At 52.0% G+C, this 19182-nt stretch overlaps 2 protein-coding genes across 2 annotated transcripts; one reads left to right on the top strand and one right to left on the bottom strand.

The window, feature by feature from the left end:
• Positions 1–1253: 1253 nt before the first annotated feature.
• Positions 1254–2650, bottom strand: LOC112920158 (trehalase-like). Its single transcript, XM_025998808.2, has 4 exons — positions 2511–2650; positions 2028–2140; positions 1712–1765; positions 1254–1463 (listed from the first exon to the last, which is right to left on the bottom strand). The coding sequence occupies exons 1-4, from the start codon at positions 2638–2640 to the stop codon at positions 1269–1271; spliced, it is 492 nt and encodes a 163-aa protein (XP_025854593.2). The 5' UTR covers positions 2641–2650; the 3' UTR covers positions 1254–1268.
• A 2274-nt stretch (positions 2651–4924) lies between these two features.
• Positions 4925–5778, top strand: LOC112920222 (trehalase-like). Its single transcript, XM_025998868.2, has 4 exons — positions 4925–5076; positions 5207–5299; positions 5422–5538; positions 5647–5778. Exons 2-4 carry the CDS (start codon positions 5223–5225, stop codon positions 5771–5773), a joined length of 321 nt encoding a protein of 106 aa, XP_025854653.1. The 5' UTR covers positions 4925–5076; positions 5207–5222; the 3' UTR covers positions 5774–5778.
• The last annotated feature ends 13404 nt before the right edge of the window (positions 5779–19182 follow it).

Genomic DNA, 19182 nt, shown 5'->3' with positions numbered 1-19182 from the left:
TTTAGTTTGCTTTCCTGTAATTCCTCAACATATGAAGACAGGTTATTGATTTAAGATCTTTTGCAGAAACTTGTTGTTGTAAATTTCTCTCCAAAAACTGCTGCATCCCATAAATTTTAGTATGTCTCCTTGTTTTCATTCATCTGTTAAGTATTTTCTAATGTCCCTTCTTTGTGATTTCTTCTTTGACTCTTAGGTTAAGTGTGTCAATTTCCACATCTGCATTTTCCAGTTTTCCTTATGTTATTTATGACTAGCTTCATTCTATTATAGTTGGAGAAGATTCTTTCTATAATTTCAATCTCTTAAAATTTACTGAGACTTGTTTTGTGGCCTAACATATAATCTATCCTGGAGAACATTCCATGTGCACTTAAAAAGAATATGTATTCTATTGTTGGGTACAGAGTTCTATATATATCAGGTCTAACTGTTTCATGGTGTGGCCTTCTATCTCCTTTATGATCTTCTATCTAGACATTCTATCCATTAAAGTGGCACTGAAGGTTCCAACTCTTTTTTTGTATTTTTTAAAGATTTTATTTATTTATTCATGAGAGACACATAGAAAGAGAGAGGCAGAAACACAGGCAGAGGGAGAAGTAGGCTCCATGCAGGGAGCCCGACATGGGACTCGATCCCAGGTCTCCAGGATCACGCCCTGGGTGTGAAGGCAGCGCTAAACCGCTGAGCCACCCAGGCTGCCCTAAGGCTCCAACTCTTAACATAGAACTATTACTCCCTTCAATTCTGTCAACTTTTACACACACTGTCACCCTGGGGTGACTGTGGTCGTAGCAGGGCTCTCTTCTTCTCTGAGCACACAAAGCTGATAAAATAAAGGCCAGTATTCCTGTATTGTTTTCAAAAGTGCCCAGGGTTATAAAATGATCTAGACTAATGTATTCAAATTTGGACTCTTTTGAAAGGATAGTTCAGGGAGACAGTATTTAATACTTTTTCTGATCCTATCTCCTTGCCCTCCTTCACAGCACTTGGGGCCCATTGCAGCTGGGAAACCAGGGCTGGGTGATTTTCAGCATGTGTAAGCATCTCAACAGAACAATAAAGTATTTGGAGTACATATTTGGGAAGCCAGGATGCATGGGGTATGGGGCTGTGTCCCCACAGAACAGAATTTCCTCCTTATTAATGTTCCAGGAGGGAAACGGGTCCAACCCATGATTTCTGGGTCCCTCCCCTGATCCCACCCCAGGACTGGCTGGGGGTGGAGGATGGAGGATGAAGAGGCAGGAGAAGGTAGGTACTCACACAGAAGTTTGATGAGGCCCATGGGACAAGGAGGCCCAACACTGTGGCAGGAGGCCGAGCAGGAGGCTGAGCAGAAGGGCAGCCGTGAGGCAGTGGGGCTGCAGGAAAACTGTCTGGCTGCCCGAGCTCAGCCGGTCACCATAGCGCTCCAGGAGCATCAGGACCACTCCATTGGTCCAGCCAAAGCCCTCCTGGAGAGACAGGGCCAGTGGTGTCCTTCAGGGTCTGTGAGATCCCCACCCACACACCCTGGAACTGCCTAGCCCCAGGGGTACAAAGGAGCTCCAGTTGGCCTCCTCCCAGTGGACCCACATAATGGGAGGAATCAGAGGCCCAGACGGGGGTGGGGGGTAGGGGAGGCGGTGGGGGTGTGGGGGGGTCATGGCCTGCTGTGGGGACAACAGGCCCCGAAGTCCCCTGTAGGGTGTGGGCCACTCACCTGAAACTCGTACTCCCCTCCACCACCTGGCTGACCACCATTGCTGATGTCATACTGGGAACAGGACAGGCTGTAAGGTCGGCAAGGCCCCCAGGCTCCCCATCCCAGCCCTCCAGGGGGAGCAACACATGGGAGCCTCCTTGGGAGAAGGGGCTCTGGCCTGCAGCTCCCACCCCTGCAGTGCCTGAGAATGACCACCGGGCGTCACCACTGTCCCTGGGCTTTGCAAAGCCTGGCGATCCCCGCCCCCCACTCCCCTACCCCTGCTCCCCAGGGGGAGGAGCCCCAGGAGGGTCTGGGCTCAGGAGCAGCTCACCTTCTCATACATGGCTGAGTCTCTGGAGTAGACCTCAAAGTTGGTTCGGACCCAGTTCTGAGCCAGCTGGAAAGCCACTTCCTGGGCCCGAGGTGAGGGAGACTTGGCCAGACCTGGACCCCACCCCAGGCAGGACCCTGAATCTCCTGAGTCCCCATCCCAGGAGCAGCTGAGGCCTGAGCCTTCCTCTCTCCAAGGAGAGAGAAAGAGGCCCGGCCCTAAGACCTCCCTTGTGAGCCCTGTGAAAAGCCAATGTGTTCCTCACCCAGGGCCTGAGTTTGGAGGGAGGAAGGAGGGCTGGTTCCCCTGACAGGTGAGGGTGGACACAAATGTCTGCTGGGTGGGAAACCAGAGAACAGAAGAGCCAGAGAAAGGCCCCCACGGCTTTTGTTCACACCTCCCCAGCACCGGGAGGCTGACCCAAGGGGTCAGCAAGGTGCAAGGGGTAAGGCCCTGGGCTATGCCCCATCCCTGCCTCCCTACCTCTGATGACCAGGTCCTGCAGGGGGGCCCAGGCGTTGGGGAAGTCCCACTGCTGGCCTGTGTTCTGGAGAGAGGTCGGGATCCCGTACTGGTAGGTCAAGATCTGGCTGTCCTGAAAGGTTCCAGACATTTCTATGACTGGGTGGGGTCTGGATGAGGAGCCAAGAGGCTGGCTGGGCCCCCCTAAAGCCAGGTGTCCCCCTTCTTGGGCTTTTCTCTTGGCTCGCAGCTGCCCCCTGGTGGCTCTAGTGGGACCCACAGGCTCAGACCGAGGGGTGGAGCAGGAGGGGGTGACTGTCCCTTGCCAGAGGTCACTAGCTCAGAGTCAGGGAGAGAGCAGGCGGTCCTGCCCGCAGTGTACCAGCCCGCCCTGCTGCCCCCCTCACCTCAGATATTTCAGAGCCTTGTCCGTGACATCCAGAACAGAGAAGCAGCTGTTCAGAATGAGGTGTGTCTGAATGGGTCAAGTCCTCCGTCCTTCCATGTTCAAGGTCATAGTCAAATCAGGGACCTTTCTCCTCATTTCATAGAATGGCCTTCAAAACAGCCCAGCGCAATTTCTGCAAATTTCAGTGATTCATGGCTTTGGAGGCGTATTCTGGGGGTGAAACTAGGTTTAGATAGAAGGTCCCAACCCTTATACCCTATGGCAGCTCTCTAGAAAGAAATTTGGGATGGGCAGTGGCAGGGGGATAAAAGAGCAAAGTCTACTTCTAACTCTTCACCTCTTCCCTGAAATCCTCACCAGCCTCTCCCCAGGCCAACCTAAATTGTCTTGCCACCTCCTGGCTACCCCCTACCTTTCATGCCTAATTATTTCCTCCTCAGCTGGGCTCTTCCTTCCCTGAGCTAGTCAGACCAAGTCCCTGCTCAGGAATACTTGCCACTGATGATTGTGGCCTGTGGTCAGCACAGTCTGTTAGACTCTTTCTCTCCTTTGTCTGAGGCTCAGAGAGGGCAGTGGTGTGCCCAAGGCTGCACAGCATCTGTCCTCCTGGCCAGCCCCAGGGCCGTGACACCTGTGGCACAGAGTGGTGCTCTGGGCTCCTTCCTTACCCAGCCCCACAGGAACAAACCCAGGCTCTGGTCTACTACCTCCCGCCCCCAAATAACAGAGCCGACCCCTCTCTCACTGAAACCACACTCACTGGTACAGAACCAAGAGGCAACCAACAGAGAAAATACCTGGCAGAGGCACCCAGCAAGCTCCACATCCTGGTCCTACAGTTGTTCTCCCAAGGCCACAATCAGGTATGTCTGCTTCCCCGGGGAAAAGGCGTGGGGTTTCCTCCTGTTAAAAATAACCTTACTGGGCAGCCCGGGTGGCTCAGTGGTTTAGCACCACCTTCAGCCCAGGGTGTGATCCTGGAGACCTGGGATGGAGTCCCATGCCAGGCTCCCTGCATGGAGCCTGCTTCTCCCTCTGCCTGTGTCTCTGCCTCCCTCCCTCCCCCTACCTCATGAATAAATAAATAAAATATTAAAAAAAATAACCTTACAAATAAAACTGCCTATTATTTCACCAGCAAAAATGGGTTAACTTAGGAATAGCAAACATCTGTGATCTGGGATGAGTAAGCTACATGAAAACCATGAGCAACTTAGCACAACACAGGAGAATCGGGCTCTTTTATGGAGGAAAGAGGGATGTTGGGAATGTTGTTATAAATAAAAAGCCTATTGGAGGAAACTGGGAGTTCTGAGTGTGGTAGCTTTTCATTGGCTCAGTCGTGGCTGTCTCTCACTGGCTGGGCTGTTGCTGGGGCAGAAGAAACCTTACCCTCTTGCTGGGATCATAAGGCAGCATCCACCTGTGAGTTGAGGTCTGCAATTGAAAAGGAGTGTTAGGGTGGAGAGTTTCACCTGCTGGCCTCCTGAGTCCTTTTTTTAATTTTCATACTCCAGGGGCGCCTGGGTGGCTGTAGTGGTTGAGCATCTGCGTTTGGTTCGGGTCGTTATTCTGGGGTCCTGGGATCGGGTCCTGCCCTGGGTTCTCTACCGGGAGCCTGCCTCTCCCTCTGCCTATGTCTCTGTCTGCCTCTAATGAATAAATAAATAAAATCTTTAAAAAAATGTCTTTTTCACAATCAACACCTCAGATGGAGGGTGGGGGCCTTGGGTCTCTGGGGCCTGGCTTGGCAGTGGCAGCAGAGATGGGGAAGGGCAGTGGAGGACACGGTCCCCCTACCTGGTCCTAATGATAGCCACTGCTTGGTGAGCACCTGCCAGTGCCAGGCTGAGTTAGCAGGGACCCCAGAGGCCAGCATGGGGGGCCGAGCAGACCAGGCTCCCAGGGGCTCAGGCCTTGGCCAAAGCCACACGGCTGACCCGCCCCAGAGCCAGCACCCATGCCCCGGCTGCCTGGCTCCAGAGCCCAGAGCTGCCAGGGCCTCCACGGCCCGGCCTCCTCCAGCCTCAACACCGTGGGGGCCGCGGGCACCCTGTGCCCTCTCCCCTGACTGCAGGTGAAGCCCGAGGTCCTCAGCCACCCGGAGCAGTTCTCTCTCATCTACGCGGCACACCCCTTCATCGTGCCTGGGGGGCGCTTCACCGAATTCTACTACTGGTGAGAGACCAGGGCTGCAGGGGGGAGCCCGGGGCCAGCAGGCCATCCTGAGCAGGGGGGGCACCCTGACTGGCCCCGGGGGGTGCAGGGCGGGGGTGGCGGGGGGCGGCTGAGCTGTCCCTTCCCCCAGGGACTCCTACTGGGTGATGGAGGGGCTGCTCCTCTCCGAGATGCCCCGGACGGTGAAGGGCATGCTGCAGAACTTCCTGGAGCTGGTGCGAATGTAAGAGGGGGCGGGCACCCCAAGGCTGGGGGCAGAGGAGCCGGGGGCCACGGGCGTGGCCCTGGGTGGGCCTTGGCCTCGGCCGCGGGGCAGAGGCACCCAGCAGGCCCCCTTGTTGGCAGCTACGGCCACGTCCCGAACGGGGCCCGCGTGTACTACCTGCAGCGGAGCCAGCCCCCGCTCCTGACCCTCATGATGGACCGCTACGTGAGCCACACCAATGACACGGCCTTCCTCCGGTGGGCGCCCCGTCCCCCCGCCGCCCCGCATGCCCCCTACCCAGGACCTCCCAGGGCGGGCCTCAGGGCGTGGGCCTGGGCTGAGGTGGGGCCTGGCTCCTGTCCCAGGGACAGCATCGGGACCCTGGCCTTGGAATTGGACTTCTGGACGCAGAACAGGACCGTCTCTGTGAGCTCGGGGGGGAAGAGCTACGTCCTGAATCACTACGCTGTCCCTTATGTGGGACCTAGGTAAGGAGCTGCCTGCCAGCCTCTCAGGCTCCTGCTGTTCACCTGGTTTGAGGGCCAGGGACGGACCCCGGCTCTCAGAGGCTGATGCTGAGGAGGTGGGTGCCCATGGAAGCCCTGGGGGCAGGGTGGCCCCACGCTGGCACAGGTGTCTCCTGGCTCCCTGCTCCCCAGCAAGGCTGCATAAGGACACAGGAAGGCTGCTGAAGAAACTTGTCCCGAGGTATTGGCGAGGCAGTTGCTGCGGCCCTCCTGTCCTAGGCCATCCCTGGGGCAGAGGGGCCCCAGAGGACAGAGACACCAGGACTGGGGGCTGGGGCCTGTGGGGATGGCAGCGGTGGGAGAGCTCTGTCCTGGGAAGGGGGGGGCGGCTGGCACAGTGAGGACCCGGAGAACAGCAGACCAGGAAGACCACCGCGGGGGCTTTGCTGCTTTGCAGCTTGGCCACCAGCCGGCAGCACCCCCTGGTCCTCCCAAGGCAAGACCTACCTGCGGGCCAAGGCCTAGAGGAGACAAGGAGCCTCGAGACCCCTCCCACTGCTCGCCTGCTCAAACCACAGCCATCTGCGCATCAAAAACGCCTCTCTCTCTCTCTCTCTCTCTTTAACCCTGAGTTGCCTGAAAGATGTGCATGGTTCGGCTGGGGCTGAGTCACTAGGGCCGTTTGCCTACGTGGGAGGGTTGGGGATGACTCCTGAGCACTGGCTCTCAGACTTTGCACGTTTCTATATTTCTGCACATGGCAGCAATTTTTGCAGAAACAGCGATAAGGGTGCATCGGGGCCAGGCACTAGTCTGTTGCAGCTGCCTGTGGCTGCCTCTGCCCACCCAGGGCAGCCTCACGTTCTCACCTCAACCACTGGGACTTCCGCTCTCTGTGGGAACAGGGCACAGGGTCAGGGGCTCCCACCGCACCCAGACTCCTGGGCACCACCCTGCCTGGCTAGGGATTCCGCAACCACAGACAAGGTGGCAGCAAAATTCAGATGCCCTGTGAGCAGTGGGGTTAGCAATATTTGCAAATGTCCATGAGAGATGTTTTACATATTTATTTATTTAATTTATTTAGGGATCCTTGGGTGGCTCAGCAATTTAGCACCTGCCTTTGGCCCAGGGCGTGATCCTGGAGTTCCGGGATCGTGTCCCGCATCAGGCTCCCTGCATGGAGTTTGCTTCTCCCTCTGCCCGTGTCTCTGCCTCTCTCTCTGTGTGTCTCATGAATAAATAAATAAAATCTTAAAAAAAAAAAAGAAAAATATTCTATCGAATAACTCTGGGTGGTGGATGAGCATAATGCCCTGACTGTTCTTCTCTAGATCTGGTTTGGGCCTCAGCCCACGAGGATGCACTTCCTGGCTGCTCTCGGGATGTCTGTGCCCTGTACTTCTTGGATGCCCTCACTCAGGTCTTAACACTTAGCTCATCTTAACACATAGACAAGCAGGAGCGTCATCATGGGGCGGGGACAACACCTTAAAATATTTACTCGGCTTTGATTTTGCAGTAATGTTGCAGGCTGCATGGTAGAAGGAGTGAGAAGCAGCCCCAAAAGATGGCTCAGACTTTTCCCACATCCTCCATAATCCAGCTCTGGGCCCAGACTTCCACAGCCCCACTGAACAGGAGCCCTGTGGCTACTTACTGGACCCACCAAACTGGGGAGGCAGGGGGTGGTTCTCACTGCCCCGACTCCCAAGTATGTCTTTGAGGAAGAACACTACGAGTTCCCACTTCACTGTCTGTTCTGGGGTAGCAATGTGACGAACTCTTTTTTTAAAAAGTTGGTTTCCCAGGCTCCCCTGCGGGGAGAGGTGGCCAAGGACACATTTCTGACAAAAGAGAGGCAAGCGGAGGTCACTGGAAGGAAGGGGCTTCTTGAAAGGGGAAAGAGTCCTTGGCTTTGCCCTTTGCTCTTCCCCTTCCTGCCTGCCTGCCTTGAGCACAGATGAGGTCCCAGGAAGGGCAGAAGCCACCGTGCAACCATGAAGCATAAACCTGAGGCTGAACCATACGCTTAAGGTGCAGAGCAGAAAGTTGGAGAGAGACTGGGCTGTCAGTGGCACCTTTGTTTTTGTTTTTAAGATTTTTATTTATTTATTCATGAGAGACAGAGAAAGAGAGAGAGAGAGAGAGAGGCAGAGACACAGGCAGAGGGAGAAGCAGGCTCCACGCAGGGAGCCCGATGTGGGACTCGACCCTGGGTCCCCAGGATCACACTCCCGACTGAAGGCAGGCGCTAAACCGCTGAGCCACCCAGGCTGCCCATCAGTGGCACCTTTGAGTCATGACAGCCTGCAGTGCCCCGTTATACGAGGAAAACAAACCCCTTAGTTGTTGAAGCCACTCGTTTTCAGTTTTTCATCACTCCTGGCCAAATAAAGTCTCTACCAGTTCCTTCTGCTGAGGCCTTCCGGTCAGTACACTGTATTCTTTCACTCCCATCACACAACCAGCCGTGTCCTCATGTCCCAGCAGTCTCGTGGGGCTCCCGCCTGCTTGGCCTAATCTCAGGTGTGAGGAGCAGACAGGTCCATCTGTCTGTCTCCCTCCCTCCCTCCCTGGATCCGTATATCCATCCATATCAGGTGATGCCGAGCTGGTGCATCGATCACCTCCCTCACAGCCTTGTGTCACAGAGATGGTTGCAGATCCCTGGACTCCTCAACATCGTGCACGAAAACAATTCCTGGAGTCTCCAGGGGCAAGGAGGCCAGCATGAGGTGTGGCTGGTGGCTGGAAAGTAACATGTCCAGCCTATGGGGTGCTGGTAAGGCTCCATTTAGTGCTCCAGTGACCAGCTGTTTGCTTTACAACAATCTGTACACTGCCGGGCGGGGTTTATGCACTTTCCTGTGTTGTGCTTCAGTTCATAATAAGATCATTTGGAAGCTTAAGTGAGAGTCCATCAATCTGCTTGGTGTGGCCCATCTGGTTACAGGAGGGGAAAGGGCCTGGGGCGGCCGGGGCTGGGACTGTAGCAGTAGCAACAGTAGCAGCAGCAGCAGCAGACGCGATGTGGCTTCAGACCAGAGCAGGTGGGCCGGGCGACAGGCGGCTGAGTGATCTGCTCTGACTCCCCGACTCAAAGCCACCAGCCACCGGTCGCTGTCGCTGTCGCTGCTGCCTGTTGGAGCTCTCAGAATAGCCGCCCACCTGCAGATAAGCAGTTTCTATTGTGGTGAGGCGTTAAAAAAACAAAAGGGCAGGCGAGGAACAATCTGGTGTGTAAGGCGCAGGCCGGTTCCCAGCTGTGCACCTCTGCCACCTTGAACAGAACACCGCCCACTCCCGGGCTCGCTGGGCGCCGCCTGCCAGCCAGCCTCGGACACCTGCGCCCCGGCCCTGAGCCCGGCACCACGGGGGCGCCCCCCACCCCCGGACCCGCTCTCTGGGCCCGCCGACTGAGGCTGCTTGGGAGCAGGGGGTTCTCAGGGACACACACCCCCCCCAAACTGCCGCGGTCCTGCCACATCTGGTCTCCAGGAGTGTGGGCAACTCATGTCAACTCTTTGAGCTTCTTCGTTTGTGCGTGGGGGACAGGATGTCTTCCAGAGGCTGCTGGAAGAACTAGGGATGATGAGTTTTGGGCGTGCAGGTAGCCAGGCAAGGGGTGCACCTGTTCTGTTCATGGGCAGAGACGTCCCACTTGACTCCATCCCAGCAGCTCGAGGCCGGGAGAATGACCGTCCCCTTCATTCCACCGTGCAGGCCTCACGTGGCGGAGCTGACCCACGCTCCGAGGGCTCCAGAGAAGCTGTGTTTGAGGCCAGGCCTACACTGGGGGAGCTGCCTGTCAGCCAGTCACCACAGGGCTGTTGGGTCAGCGGCCTTTGTGCTCTGAAGCGTGTATGACAGAGACGTGCAGCCTGAGGTAGGACAGCGGACAACCACCTGAGCATGACTCCTGAGATTAACTGGTGGTCAGAGAGGCAAAGATCAGCGTCAAGGCAGGCCTTGTGGCAACGAGGTAAGACTGTCCTCGGCTGGAGTCCAGGCGAGCCTCTGGGCTTGGCCACCTGCTTGGAAGTGAGGAGGGACAAGGGCGATGCGCTGAGCAAGCCCACCCACAGCGGCCCTTGGCTGCGCGCAGCAGGGGAGACCCTGTCAGGAGCACGAGGGTTGGTTACAGGCTATAGGCCTGTCTCAGGCTCATGGGCCAGGAGTGGTGCTTGGCAGGTGACATGGGGCTCTAACAGCCCTGTCAGCATGGAAATCCTCTCTAGATGCCCTGACTTTGTCCCTACAAGCCCCTGGTGCAGTGAGGCTGGCATAGCGAGAGCCCGGCTGCCTGTGGGACAGGAATGGTGGCCCATTTCCCCATGGAAGGCAGCCCCCAGCGCCCTTGGCTCCCACACGAGGCCAGTCGGTAGCTTGGATTCCTAGGGTAGTTTCCCTGTCCTCCCACTCCCGGGGATTCCTGCAAGAAGGATGTGCTTTGCTCAGCCTGCGGAGGTTGGGCCTGGAAGGAGGTTCCAACGTCATGACTTCTGGGCTCTGCTCCAGACTTCGCGGATAAGTGGAGGCCACTCAGATGACATGAGGAGGGTGGGTGCTCGTTCTAGGGTCAGGTCTCCAAAGAGGCCATCGGTGCGCATAGTGCAGACAGGGCTGCGGCATGACTCCTACTCACCCGGCATATGTGATATCTTGTCCCTTCAGATTATGAAAAACTCAAAGCATATTAAAAATTTTAGAGCATATTGGGGTGCCTGGATGGCTTAGTTGGTTGAGTGACCCTTGGTTTAGGTTCAGGTTGTGATCTCAGGGTTCAGGGTCATGGTTGATCTCCAGGTAGGGCTCTGCACTCAGTGGGGAGTCTGCTTGAAGAGTCTCTCTCTCCCTCTCCTCCACCCAAAAAACAATTAAAATTAATCTTTAAAAAAAAATTAGAGTGGGATGCCTGGGTGGCTCAGTAGTTGAGCATCTGCATTCGGCTCCGATTGTGATCCCGGGGTTCTGGGATCAAGTTCCGCATTGGGCTCCCCGCAGGGAACCTGCTCCTCCTTCTGCTTATGTCTCTGCCTCTCTCTCTTGTCTCTCATGAATAAATAAATAAAATCTTTAAAAATAAATAAATAAATAAATAAATAAATAAATAAATAAATAAATAAATAATTTGGAGTATGATAATGGGAAACATGTATGCCTACCACCTAGCTTTGTCCTATTTTCTTCATAACTTGTTTTTAGAATGGAAACACCCAGGTGCAACTACTGCATCCTGTCTGCTCATGCCTACCAGCATTCCTGCCGCCTCTGTGTAACTGCTTTCCTGATTTTACAGTTTACCATTCTCATACGTGTCTTTCTGCTTTTGCTGTATACACCTACAAACTATGTATAGTATTGCTTTGCATGTTATTTTTATTGTGGTAAAATATACAGAATACAAAGTTTACCATTTTCACCATTTTTAAGCATATGGTTCAGTGGTATCAAGTTACATTCACAGTGCTGTGCGGCCATCACCACCATCCATCCATAGAACTTTTTCATCTTTCCAAACTAAAACTCTATGCCCATTAATCAATAACTCTGATCCTCCTCCCCACAGCCCCTGGCAACCATCATTCCATTCTACTTTCTGTCTCTGGGAATTTATGTGTTTTTTTTTTTCTTTTTAAGATTTTATTCATTTATTCATGAGAGACACAGAGCGAGAGGCAGAGGGAGAAGCAGGCTCCCTGCGGGGAGCCTGATGTGGGACTCGGTCCCAGGACCCCTGGGTCATGACCTGAGCCAAAGGCAGACGCTCAACCACTGAGCCACCTAGGCGCCCTTGGTTCTTTTTTTTTTTAATGATTTATTCACTTATTAGAGAGAGAATGCGAGAGGAGTGGGGAGGCAGAGGGAGAGGGAGAGAGAGAATCCCAAGCAGACTCTCTCTTAAGCATGGAGTCCAATGCAGGATTAGAACTCAGGACCCTGAGATCATGACCTGAGCTGAAACCAAGAATGGAAGGCTTAACCCACTGAGCCACCCAGATGCCTCTATGATTCTTTATATAAGTGGAATTACACAGTATTTGTCTTTTTTGTGTCTGGCTTATTTCACTGAGCACAAAGCCTCTAAGTCTATCCAGGTGGTCACAAATGCCAAGATTTCATTCTTTCTTATGGCTGAGTATGATTCCTAGGCTTAGAATCACAAAGTCAAAGGATTCACAAATGTTAGGCTTTTGATACAAATTAGATGACATTCTTTCTGAATAACAGAAAGTTTAGGCTTTTGACCCTGGCACTGAGTAGCTGAGGACAACTCTCCTGCCGTGAAGTAAAGCAGCAGAGGTCAGAGGTCGTGGGTAATGGTTGTCATGATGTGGGGGCGGGGGGTCAGCTAACTGCAGGTGCTCTGGAAAGTATGTGCCTGTGCCCGTGCCCTTCCGCTGCGGAAGGTAGGCAAGAGTCTGCATCTGTAATCCCACACGTTCTTGATTGTGGAGAGACTGAGGGCGGTCACGTGCGAGGCTGTGGCCCTGCCTGTCCTATAGCATGGCACACATCTGCCAGAGGCCCCTATTTTGTTCAGATTCATCCAGAATACATGTGACTTCTGTTGGTGTGAGCTGGCAGCCGAGAAGGCCAAATAGAACTTCACTGTGTCCTGGAGAGGCCACTAAATGTCATAACTTCCCTGAAGGGTGGGTCCCCAAGATTTGTGGGGCCAGAAGCTTAAACAATTTGGGGAAGGAGCTCTCTTTAAGACAGAAGAATCAAATTATGAATGGGAAGTTAGGTATGGGACCTTAGAGGGGCCTCACGTGCAGGAGGGGCTCTGGGGCTGAAGCGTTGTTAACTTCATGGGAAATCTGCCCCTGCTTGCTGCCGGGACTGGGTCCACCCTGCCTAGAGCCCACTTTGTTTCCAAATGTATTAAAATATGTATTTTCCAGGACGCCTGGGTGGCTTAGCGGCTGAGCATTTGCCTTTGGCTCAGGGTGTGATCCCGGGGTCCTGGGATCGAGTCCGCATCAGGCTCCCCACAGGGAGCCTGCTTCTCCCTCTGCCTGTGTCTCTGCCTCTCTCTGCCTCTTGAATAAATAAATAAAATCTTTAAAAAAATATATGTTTTCCCTTCTTGCCTTTTGCAAGTGTCTGAAAATTTAAGAATTGAGCAAAATAATCATTCGATAAGATAGTCATTTTTGGCCAAATTTCTCAAGGTTAACCCTTCCTACTCAAATTGTTAACACGCATGATAGGTCACAAAACATGTCAACCCCCCACCCCCACAGCCTCGTGTGCAGTACGGAGGCTGGCACACTGAAGACAGCGATGGGGCAGTAGGGTGGGGGGCTCCTTCTAGCATTTTCGGAGTCTGTACAGGGGCTGTGCTGAGGTCTTACATTGTCTTATTTCACCCTTTAGCTCGGCATGGGGCAGACCCTCCTGTGGGGCTCAAACAGCCCCCAGATAAGGCAGCAGGGGGAAATGCCAGGACACCACAAGTTGAAGTTTAAATATGAAACTGTTAGCAGAGTAATTTTGGCATAAGACCCACCGCATCAGTCAGTCTCCCAACAGGAAACAGATGGCACATTCAAAATAGGATAATGAGGAGGGTTTATTTACAAAAACGATGTGGGTGTCAGGGAACCACAAGGGAAAGGGCAGCAGCCCAAGTTCAGTAGTGGCCAAGTATTGCCATGGTGAGGCTGGAAGGGACGAGGGAGGGGATGGCCACCAGCCTCCACAGGGAGGGAGCTGCACCACAAGGCCCGTGAGAGAAGACGTGACCTTGGTTGAGGGACAGGGCCCATGCAAGGCCATGTGTATAAACAACCTGATCCCCTCACACACACACACACTCTCCCCTGTCTCCTGTGGGCTCTCCCAGGACACAGAAGACATTGGATGTGGACCACACGGGTCGGGCTCCTGGAGCAGAGAACAGAGTGGAAAAGGTGACAGGGGTCAGGGTGGATCTCGAGGGCAAAGAAGAGGTCAATAAGGGGCACCTGAGTGGCTCAGTGGTTGAGCATCTGCCTATGGCTCAGATCGTGATCCCAGGGTCCTGGGATCGAGTCCCACTTCAGGCTCTCTGCAGGGAACCTGCTTCTCCCTCTGCCTATGTTTCTGCCTGTCTCTCTGTGTCTCTCATAAATAAATAAACAAAATCTTAAAAAAAAAAAAAAAGGTCAGTGGCAAAGTCTACTCCTTAGTAGGAGTAACCCCCCAGCATCCACCTTAGACCTTTTTTCTAGGTGAAAATATTGTCTCTCCAACACAGGGGACCCACACTGTCCCACTAGTGATCATATTATCAGGGGATAATGTTAACTGGTCATACTTCCAGCTGAAAACACTGGTTCCTCAGACACTCCAGTAATGAGTGAAAGGGAGAAAAAGAAATATGGCCATGACAATCGCCCCACCAAGGCTAAGGTAATCCTAAATGCCTTCTTATAGCTCCCATTCTCTGTTCTCTTTTGCCTCTGCTGGCACTTTTTTGGACAGGGTTCTTTATCAAGTGGGATGACCTGAATCTTTATTCTTGCAGGATCTGAGTCCTTGGTTACCTCATTTTTGGGGTTACCCCAGTTTTCCATTGATGAGGACAATTGGATGCAGGGGTACTCAAGTGAGGCCCCTCATTTTAAGATTTAAAAAAATTATTTATTTATTTATTCATAGAGACACACACACACACAGAGGCAGAGACACAGGCAGAGGGAGAAGCAGGCTCCATGCAGAGGGCCTGACGTGGGACTCGATCCAGGGTCTCCAAGATCACGCCCTGGGCTGCAGGTGGCGTTAACCACTGCACCACCAGGGCTGCCCGAGGCCCCTCATTTTAGACACTGTCCTCCTTCCCCTCATTCAGTAGCAGCAACCCTGTTTCACCCTGGTACCAGGATCAACATTCCCACCCAGTTTCACCCTGGTACCTTTCTTTCTTTTGAACTCCTTTCTTTTCATGATGACTCAGTGGCATACAGAGCCCCAAATGAGCTAGGGCCATTTCAGATTCTGATTTCATCAGAATCATGACTGTATTCCCTGGTAACAACTTTTCCTCTTTGGGTACCAGAATCTTTAGCTCACCAGTTTCAAGGTTGTGGAGAGATAGGAGGCAAACATTTTTCTAGTGGGTTATTAGGAATAGTAGTGAAAGAGCCCATTCTTACCTCCACCCCATGGTTCTTGGACTGCATATGGCACCACATGGTGGCCACTGGTTTAAGGGACATATTGTGTCTTGTAGGACAAGCATCCCAATCTTGCAGAATGTTGTCTCTCAGCAGATAATTCCACCACCCATCAAGCCAGAGTCTCCCAGGGAGTCTCGAATGAGACTGGGTGCAAAAAATGAATCTCACTATCATCAATAAACAACACTAAGAACCAGTAGAAAGGTCCCTGAAAGTTATGAGAACCATGGTTATCAAGCAATACTATGAATTATTTTTCGTGACTCAACCAAGGGTCAGTGCCCTGCAAATACTTTAGCAAAACAAACAGCTCAGGCCAATTCCAGGCCTCTGCCATTACCTGGTCACGAGGAACACCCTGAGGCCGTAGGTGTGTGTAGACAGCACTTGGGGAGGTTTCAGTGTCTTAGCACCGACCCTGTAGTCATCTAGCCGCCACAGCCACAGATCCGTATGGTTCAAAACACTCCATGGGCATTGTTGGCCTAAATAAAGAGGTAAACAGAGGTAAGCCAGAAAAACAAGTTTATTCAGGAAGAGCAGAGGAATTGCAATTCAGGATAAGCAAACTGTAGCAAGCTACTGATGAGTCTGTTGAGGGTTTGGGGTAGGTTGTGTTTATGGGCAGAGAATGTAAAGAGGGGAGAGCTGGGCTCGAGTCAGTTCAATTAAAAAACAAATGGAGACTATCTCTGAAATTTTTCCTCAGCAGACAGAATTGGTCATTCACACAAGCAAACCTCAGCTCAGCCCACTTTGTGAGACCAACCCAGCCTGGGTCCTCTCCTGTTCATGCCTCTGGCAAAACTTCCCAAGGCTGATATGAGACAACCTCTATCAACCTGCCCTCATCTAAGAAAATTCCAACACTATCTATTTTCTTCAAATCAGACATTTACTGGGGCGCCTGGGTGGCTCAGTCAGGCGGCTGGTTCTTGATCTCAACTCAGGTCTGGACCTCAGGGTCATGGGTTCAAGCCACCCCCCTTGCCCCTCACCAAAAAAATAAAAAAATAAAAAAATCAGACATTTACAGAAAATCAATCCTTTAGTCCCTAAGTTTTGTCTTTCTGAGGACGCAGGAGATTCTCCATTTTACATCCCCTAGTTCTATTTTGTTTTATTATTATTTTTTTAGTTTTATTAGTTTTATTTGGTTTTAGGGACAAACTGCAAATTTATTTAAATTGTTTAACCCAGTGGTTACGGGTCTAAGTTAAAGTTATATATTGGTTTGAGAGTGATTGGAACTGATAAAAGTTACCTAAAATAACAAGGCATGAGATACTTGAGCTTTAAAAAGATACTGCACTCTTAAAAATGCCAATTCTGGGATCCCTGGGTGGCTCAGCGGTTTGGTGCCTGCCTTTGGCCCAGGGCGCGATCCTGGAGTCCCGGGATGGAGTCCCACGTTGGACTCCCGGTATGGAGCCTGCTTCTCCCTCCTCCTGTGTCTCTGCCTCTCTGTCTCTGTCTCTGTCTCTGTCTCTCTCTCTCTATCATGAATAAATAAATAAATAAATCTTTAAAAAAAATTAAAAATGCCAATTCTTATCTTTTAGGAAATGAATGAATGAATGAATGAATGAATAAATAAATAAATAAATAAATTTAGATTTCACTTGTTTATTCATGAGAGAAAGAGACACAGAGAAAAGGTAAGACACAAAGAAAGAGGTAGAGACACAGAGGGATAAGCAGGCTCCCTACAGGGAGCCAGATGCAGGACTCGATCCCAGGACCCTGGGATCACCACCTGAGCCCAAGGCAGACGTTCAAACACTGAGCCACCCAGGTGCCCCAGGAATTGATCAAATTTAAATACATGTTTTACATTAGATGTTTCAGCCTATCTAGTTTATTTCTCATAATAGTTTTTGAAAACTATCACCATGACAGGGCTTCTTTCACAGAGGGACTTACACAATAAAACCACAGCCATCAAACGTCATGCATTAAGTCACAGCACTTGTTCTTTTTTTTTTTTTTTTAAGATTTTATTTATTTATTCATTAGAGACAGAGAGAGAGACAGAGACAGAGACACAGGCAGAGGGAGGAGCAGGCTCCATGCAGGGAGCCTGACGTGGGACTCAATCCTGGTTCTCCAGGATCACACCCCAGGCCAAAGGCAGGCGCTAAACTGCTGAGCCACCCAGGGATCCCCTTGGCACTTGTTCTTATACCAGCCGCTGCCACCCCATATAACTGCCACATTCTCCATCCTTAAGAAAATTGTCAGTGGGAATAATGGAGACTTTGAGTGGCAAAGGTCAGGTGCTTAACCAGCAGAGACAGGTAAGCCACAGGGCCTAGGTGGTGTGAGAGTCTTGGCCTGACAGATCGGTGGTGCTCTCCGCACAGAAGGCACCCTGGTAGGATAGCTGAAGCTGAAGCGGGTGTAAGCTGGGGAACCCCAGGGCACTCTGTGCCGGGGTGCCCTGGCAGGGCAGCTGGAGCGAATGTGGGGGCAGGCCAGGAGTCCCGGGTGTTCAACTCCAGGATTGCCACGGTAAGCTGTCTGGAGCTTAACAGGCGTAGGCCTGGAATGTTCTGGGATGTTTTGCACCTGTGTCACCTTGGGGAAATGGCTGGAGCTACAGTGAGTGCTGACTAAGGGTGTCTTGGTGTATTCAGCTGGGGCTGCCTTGATGGGATGGCGTGGCCCAGGGGCCCCCTGGGCTTACTGAAGAGGCAAGCCAGCTTTGGTGTCTGCGCCTTGCTCCCATCTGTGCTATCAAGGTAAACAGTGGCACACGCTTAACCCCTCCAAGCCAGAGAAAGTTCTAGCAGCTCCTGCACTGCTTGACAGTGTTCTAGGGCTAGTTCCTTTATATTCTAGGTGCTCTTTTAAACCGCAGCTTCTTTTCTATGCCCCAGGGCTGAGGTCCCTCAGTCCATCCCTCCTGGCTGCTGTTCAGAGCTCGGGGTAGGGCTCCCTCCCTTACCTTGCCTCCTGTTCTCTTGCCCTTCTCTGTGTGGTCTTTGTACCTCTTTTTGTGCAGAAGCTGCTCAGTCAACCCTAAGTTCTTCTGTAGGAGGACTTGCTCTCTAAGTAAGTGTAGATTCGGTGTGTGCCTGAGGAAGTGAGTTCAGGGCCTTCTACTTCGGCGCCATCTTGCCTGGAACTCAGCCTTCCTCCACTTCTGTCAGACTGAGACTCTCTCACACCACCGAGGCTCTTGGTTTATGTGTCTCTGCTGGTTAAGCACCTGGCCTTTCCACTCAAAGTCTCCATTATTCCCACTGAAATTAGGGAACCAATTCCAGCGTCCCACTGTCACTGGGACTCCAGTGGCTGTGATGGAGTTCTATAGGGAGCTGGTCCTCGCCTCACCAATTGAAACCCTAATAAGGAGAGAGTCTTCCAGTTCTCACCAAGAGTACAGGTGGGGAGGGCTGAGCAGGTTGCATATAATAGATCCATTCCAACATACTCATTACCTGGAGCCTTAGGAATTCTTTCTTGATGACCTTATGCTGGAGAAGACCTGGCATTTTGACCTGATTGTAGGCCAGTGGTCCTCAAAATTCAGTGTCTATCACAGCCACCTGGAGGGTACTTGTAACACAGATTGCTGGGCCCTTTCTCCGCAGTTTCAGATTTGGGAGGTCTGGGTTGGGGTCGGTGAATCTGCCTTTCTAACAACATCCAAGGTGTTGCTGGTACTACTAGTCCGGGAACCCCACTTCAAATCTCTTAAGGGCCACTGCTATAGGCCACTAATAGGTCCAGGCTTTCATTGGCCAATTTAGCAAATTACAAATCCTACTCAAGGCTGCTCCAGCCAAAGCATTAGGTGACTGTACCGATCAGTGAACTTGGCTGGATCAAGTCTTATATTCCACCCTCTTTAGTCTGATAGGCTGAGAATTCACTTGCATGTGTATCTCCCTGGATTTTTGCTGATACAGATTAACAAGACCTTGTACCTCTTTGGTGTATAGCCAGGCCTTGTACCTCTCTGAATGAGTTATGTTGGGGTCTGACGGTCATCATGGGCCTAGCGGCAATGAGAGGTGGAGCCTGAGGAGAATCGTATCTGCTTGTGAGATAATTAGCTATCTCAACATGGCCATTTAAAAGCTTTTATGTAGGGAAAAGTTTACTCCTTGGCAGGCAGGGTTAAGGAAGATTGGAAAAGTGTGTGTGTGGGGGGGGAGTGCTTTTAGGGGAGTTTGGAGGCTTAGGAATTTATTTATTTAAGACCTTGAGAGATTTTATTGGCCTTATAACATTAGAATCTGAAGGTGTCCCCAACCTA

The sequence above is a fragment of the Vulpes vulpes genome, chromosome 12 (assembly GCF_048418805.1).
Source record: "Vulpes vulpes isolate BD-2025 chromosome 12, VulVul3, whole genome shotgun sequence".
Taxonomy (NCBI): Eukaryota; Metazoa; Chordata; class Mammalia; order Carnivora; family Canidae; genus Vulpes; species Vulpes vulpes.
This window is presented reverse-complemented; position numbering and strand designations above follow the sequence as displayed.

Coding starts and splice junctions, on each gene's coding strand:
- LOC112920222 (XM_025998868.2), top strand. CDS start 5,223: ATGGAGGGGCTGCTCCTCTCCGAGATGCCCCGGACGGTGAAGGGCATG. Junction 5,300..5,421: donor TTCCTGGAGCTGGTGCGAAT/GTAAGAGGGGGC, acceptor CCTTGTTGGCAG/CTACGGCCACGTCCCGAACG. Junction 5,539..5,646: donor AATGACACGGCCTTCCTCCG/GTGGGCGCCCCG, acceptor CTCCTGTCCCAG/GGACAGCATCGGGACCCTGG.
- LOC112920158 (XM_025998808.2), bottom strand. CDS start 2,640: ATGTCTGGAACCTTTCAGGACAGCCAGATCTTGACCTACCAGTACGGG. Junction 2,141..2,510: donor GCAGGACCTGGTCATCAGAG/GTAGGGAGGCAG, acceptor GGTGGGGTCCAG/GTCTGGCCAAGTCTCCCTCA. Junction 1,464..1,711: donor GAGGGGAGTACGAGTTTCAG/GTGAGTGGCCCA, acceptor CTGTCTCTCCAG/GAGGGCTTTGGCTGGACCAA.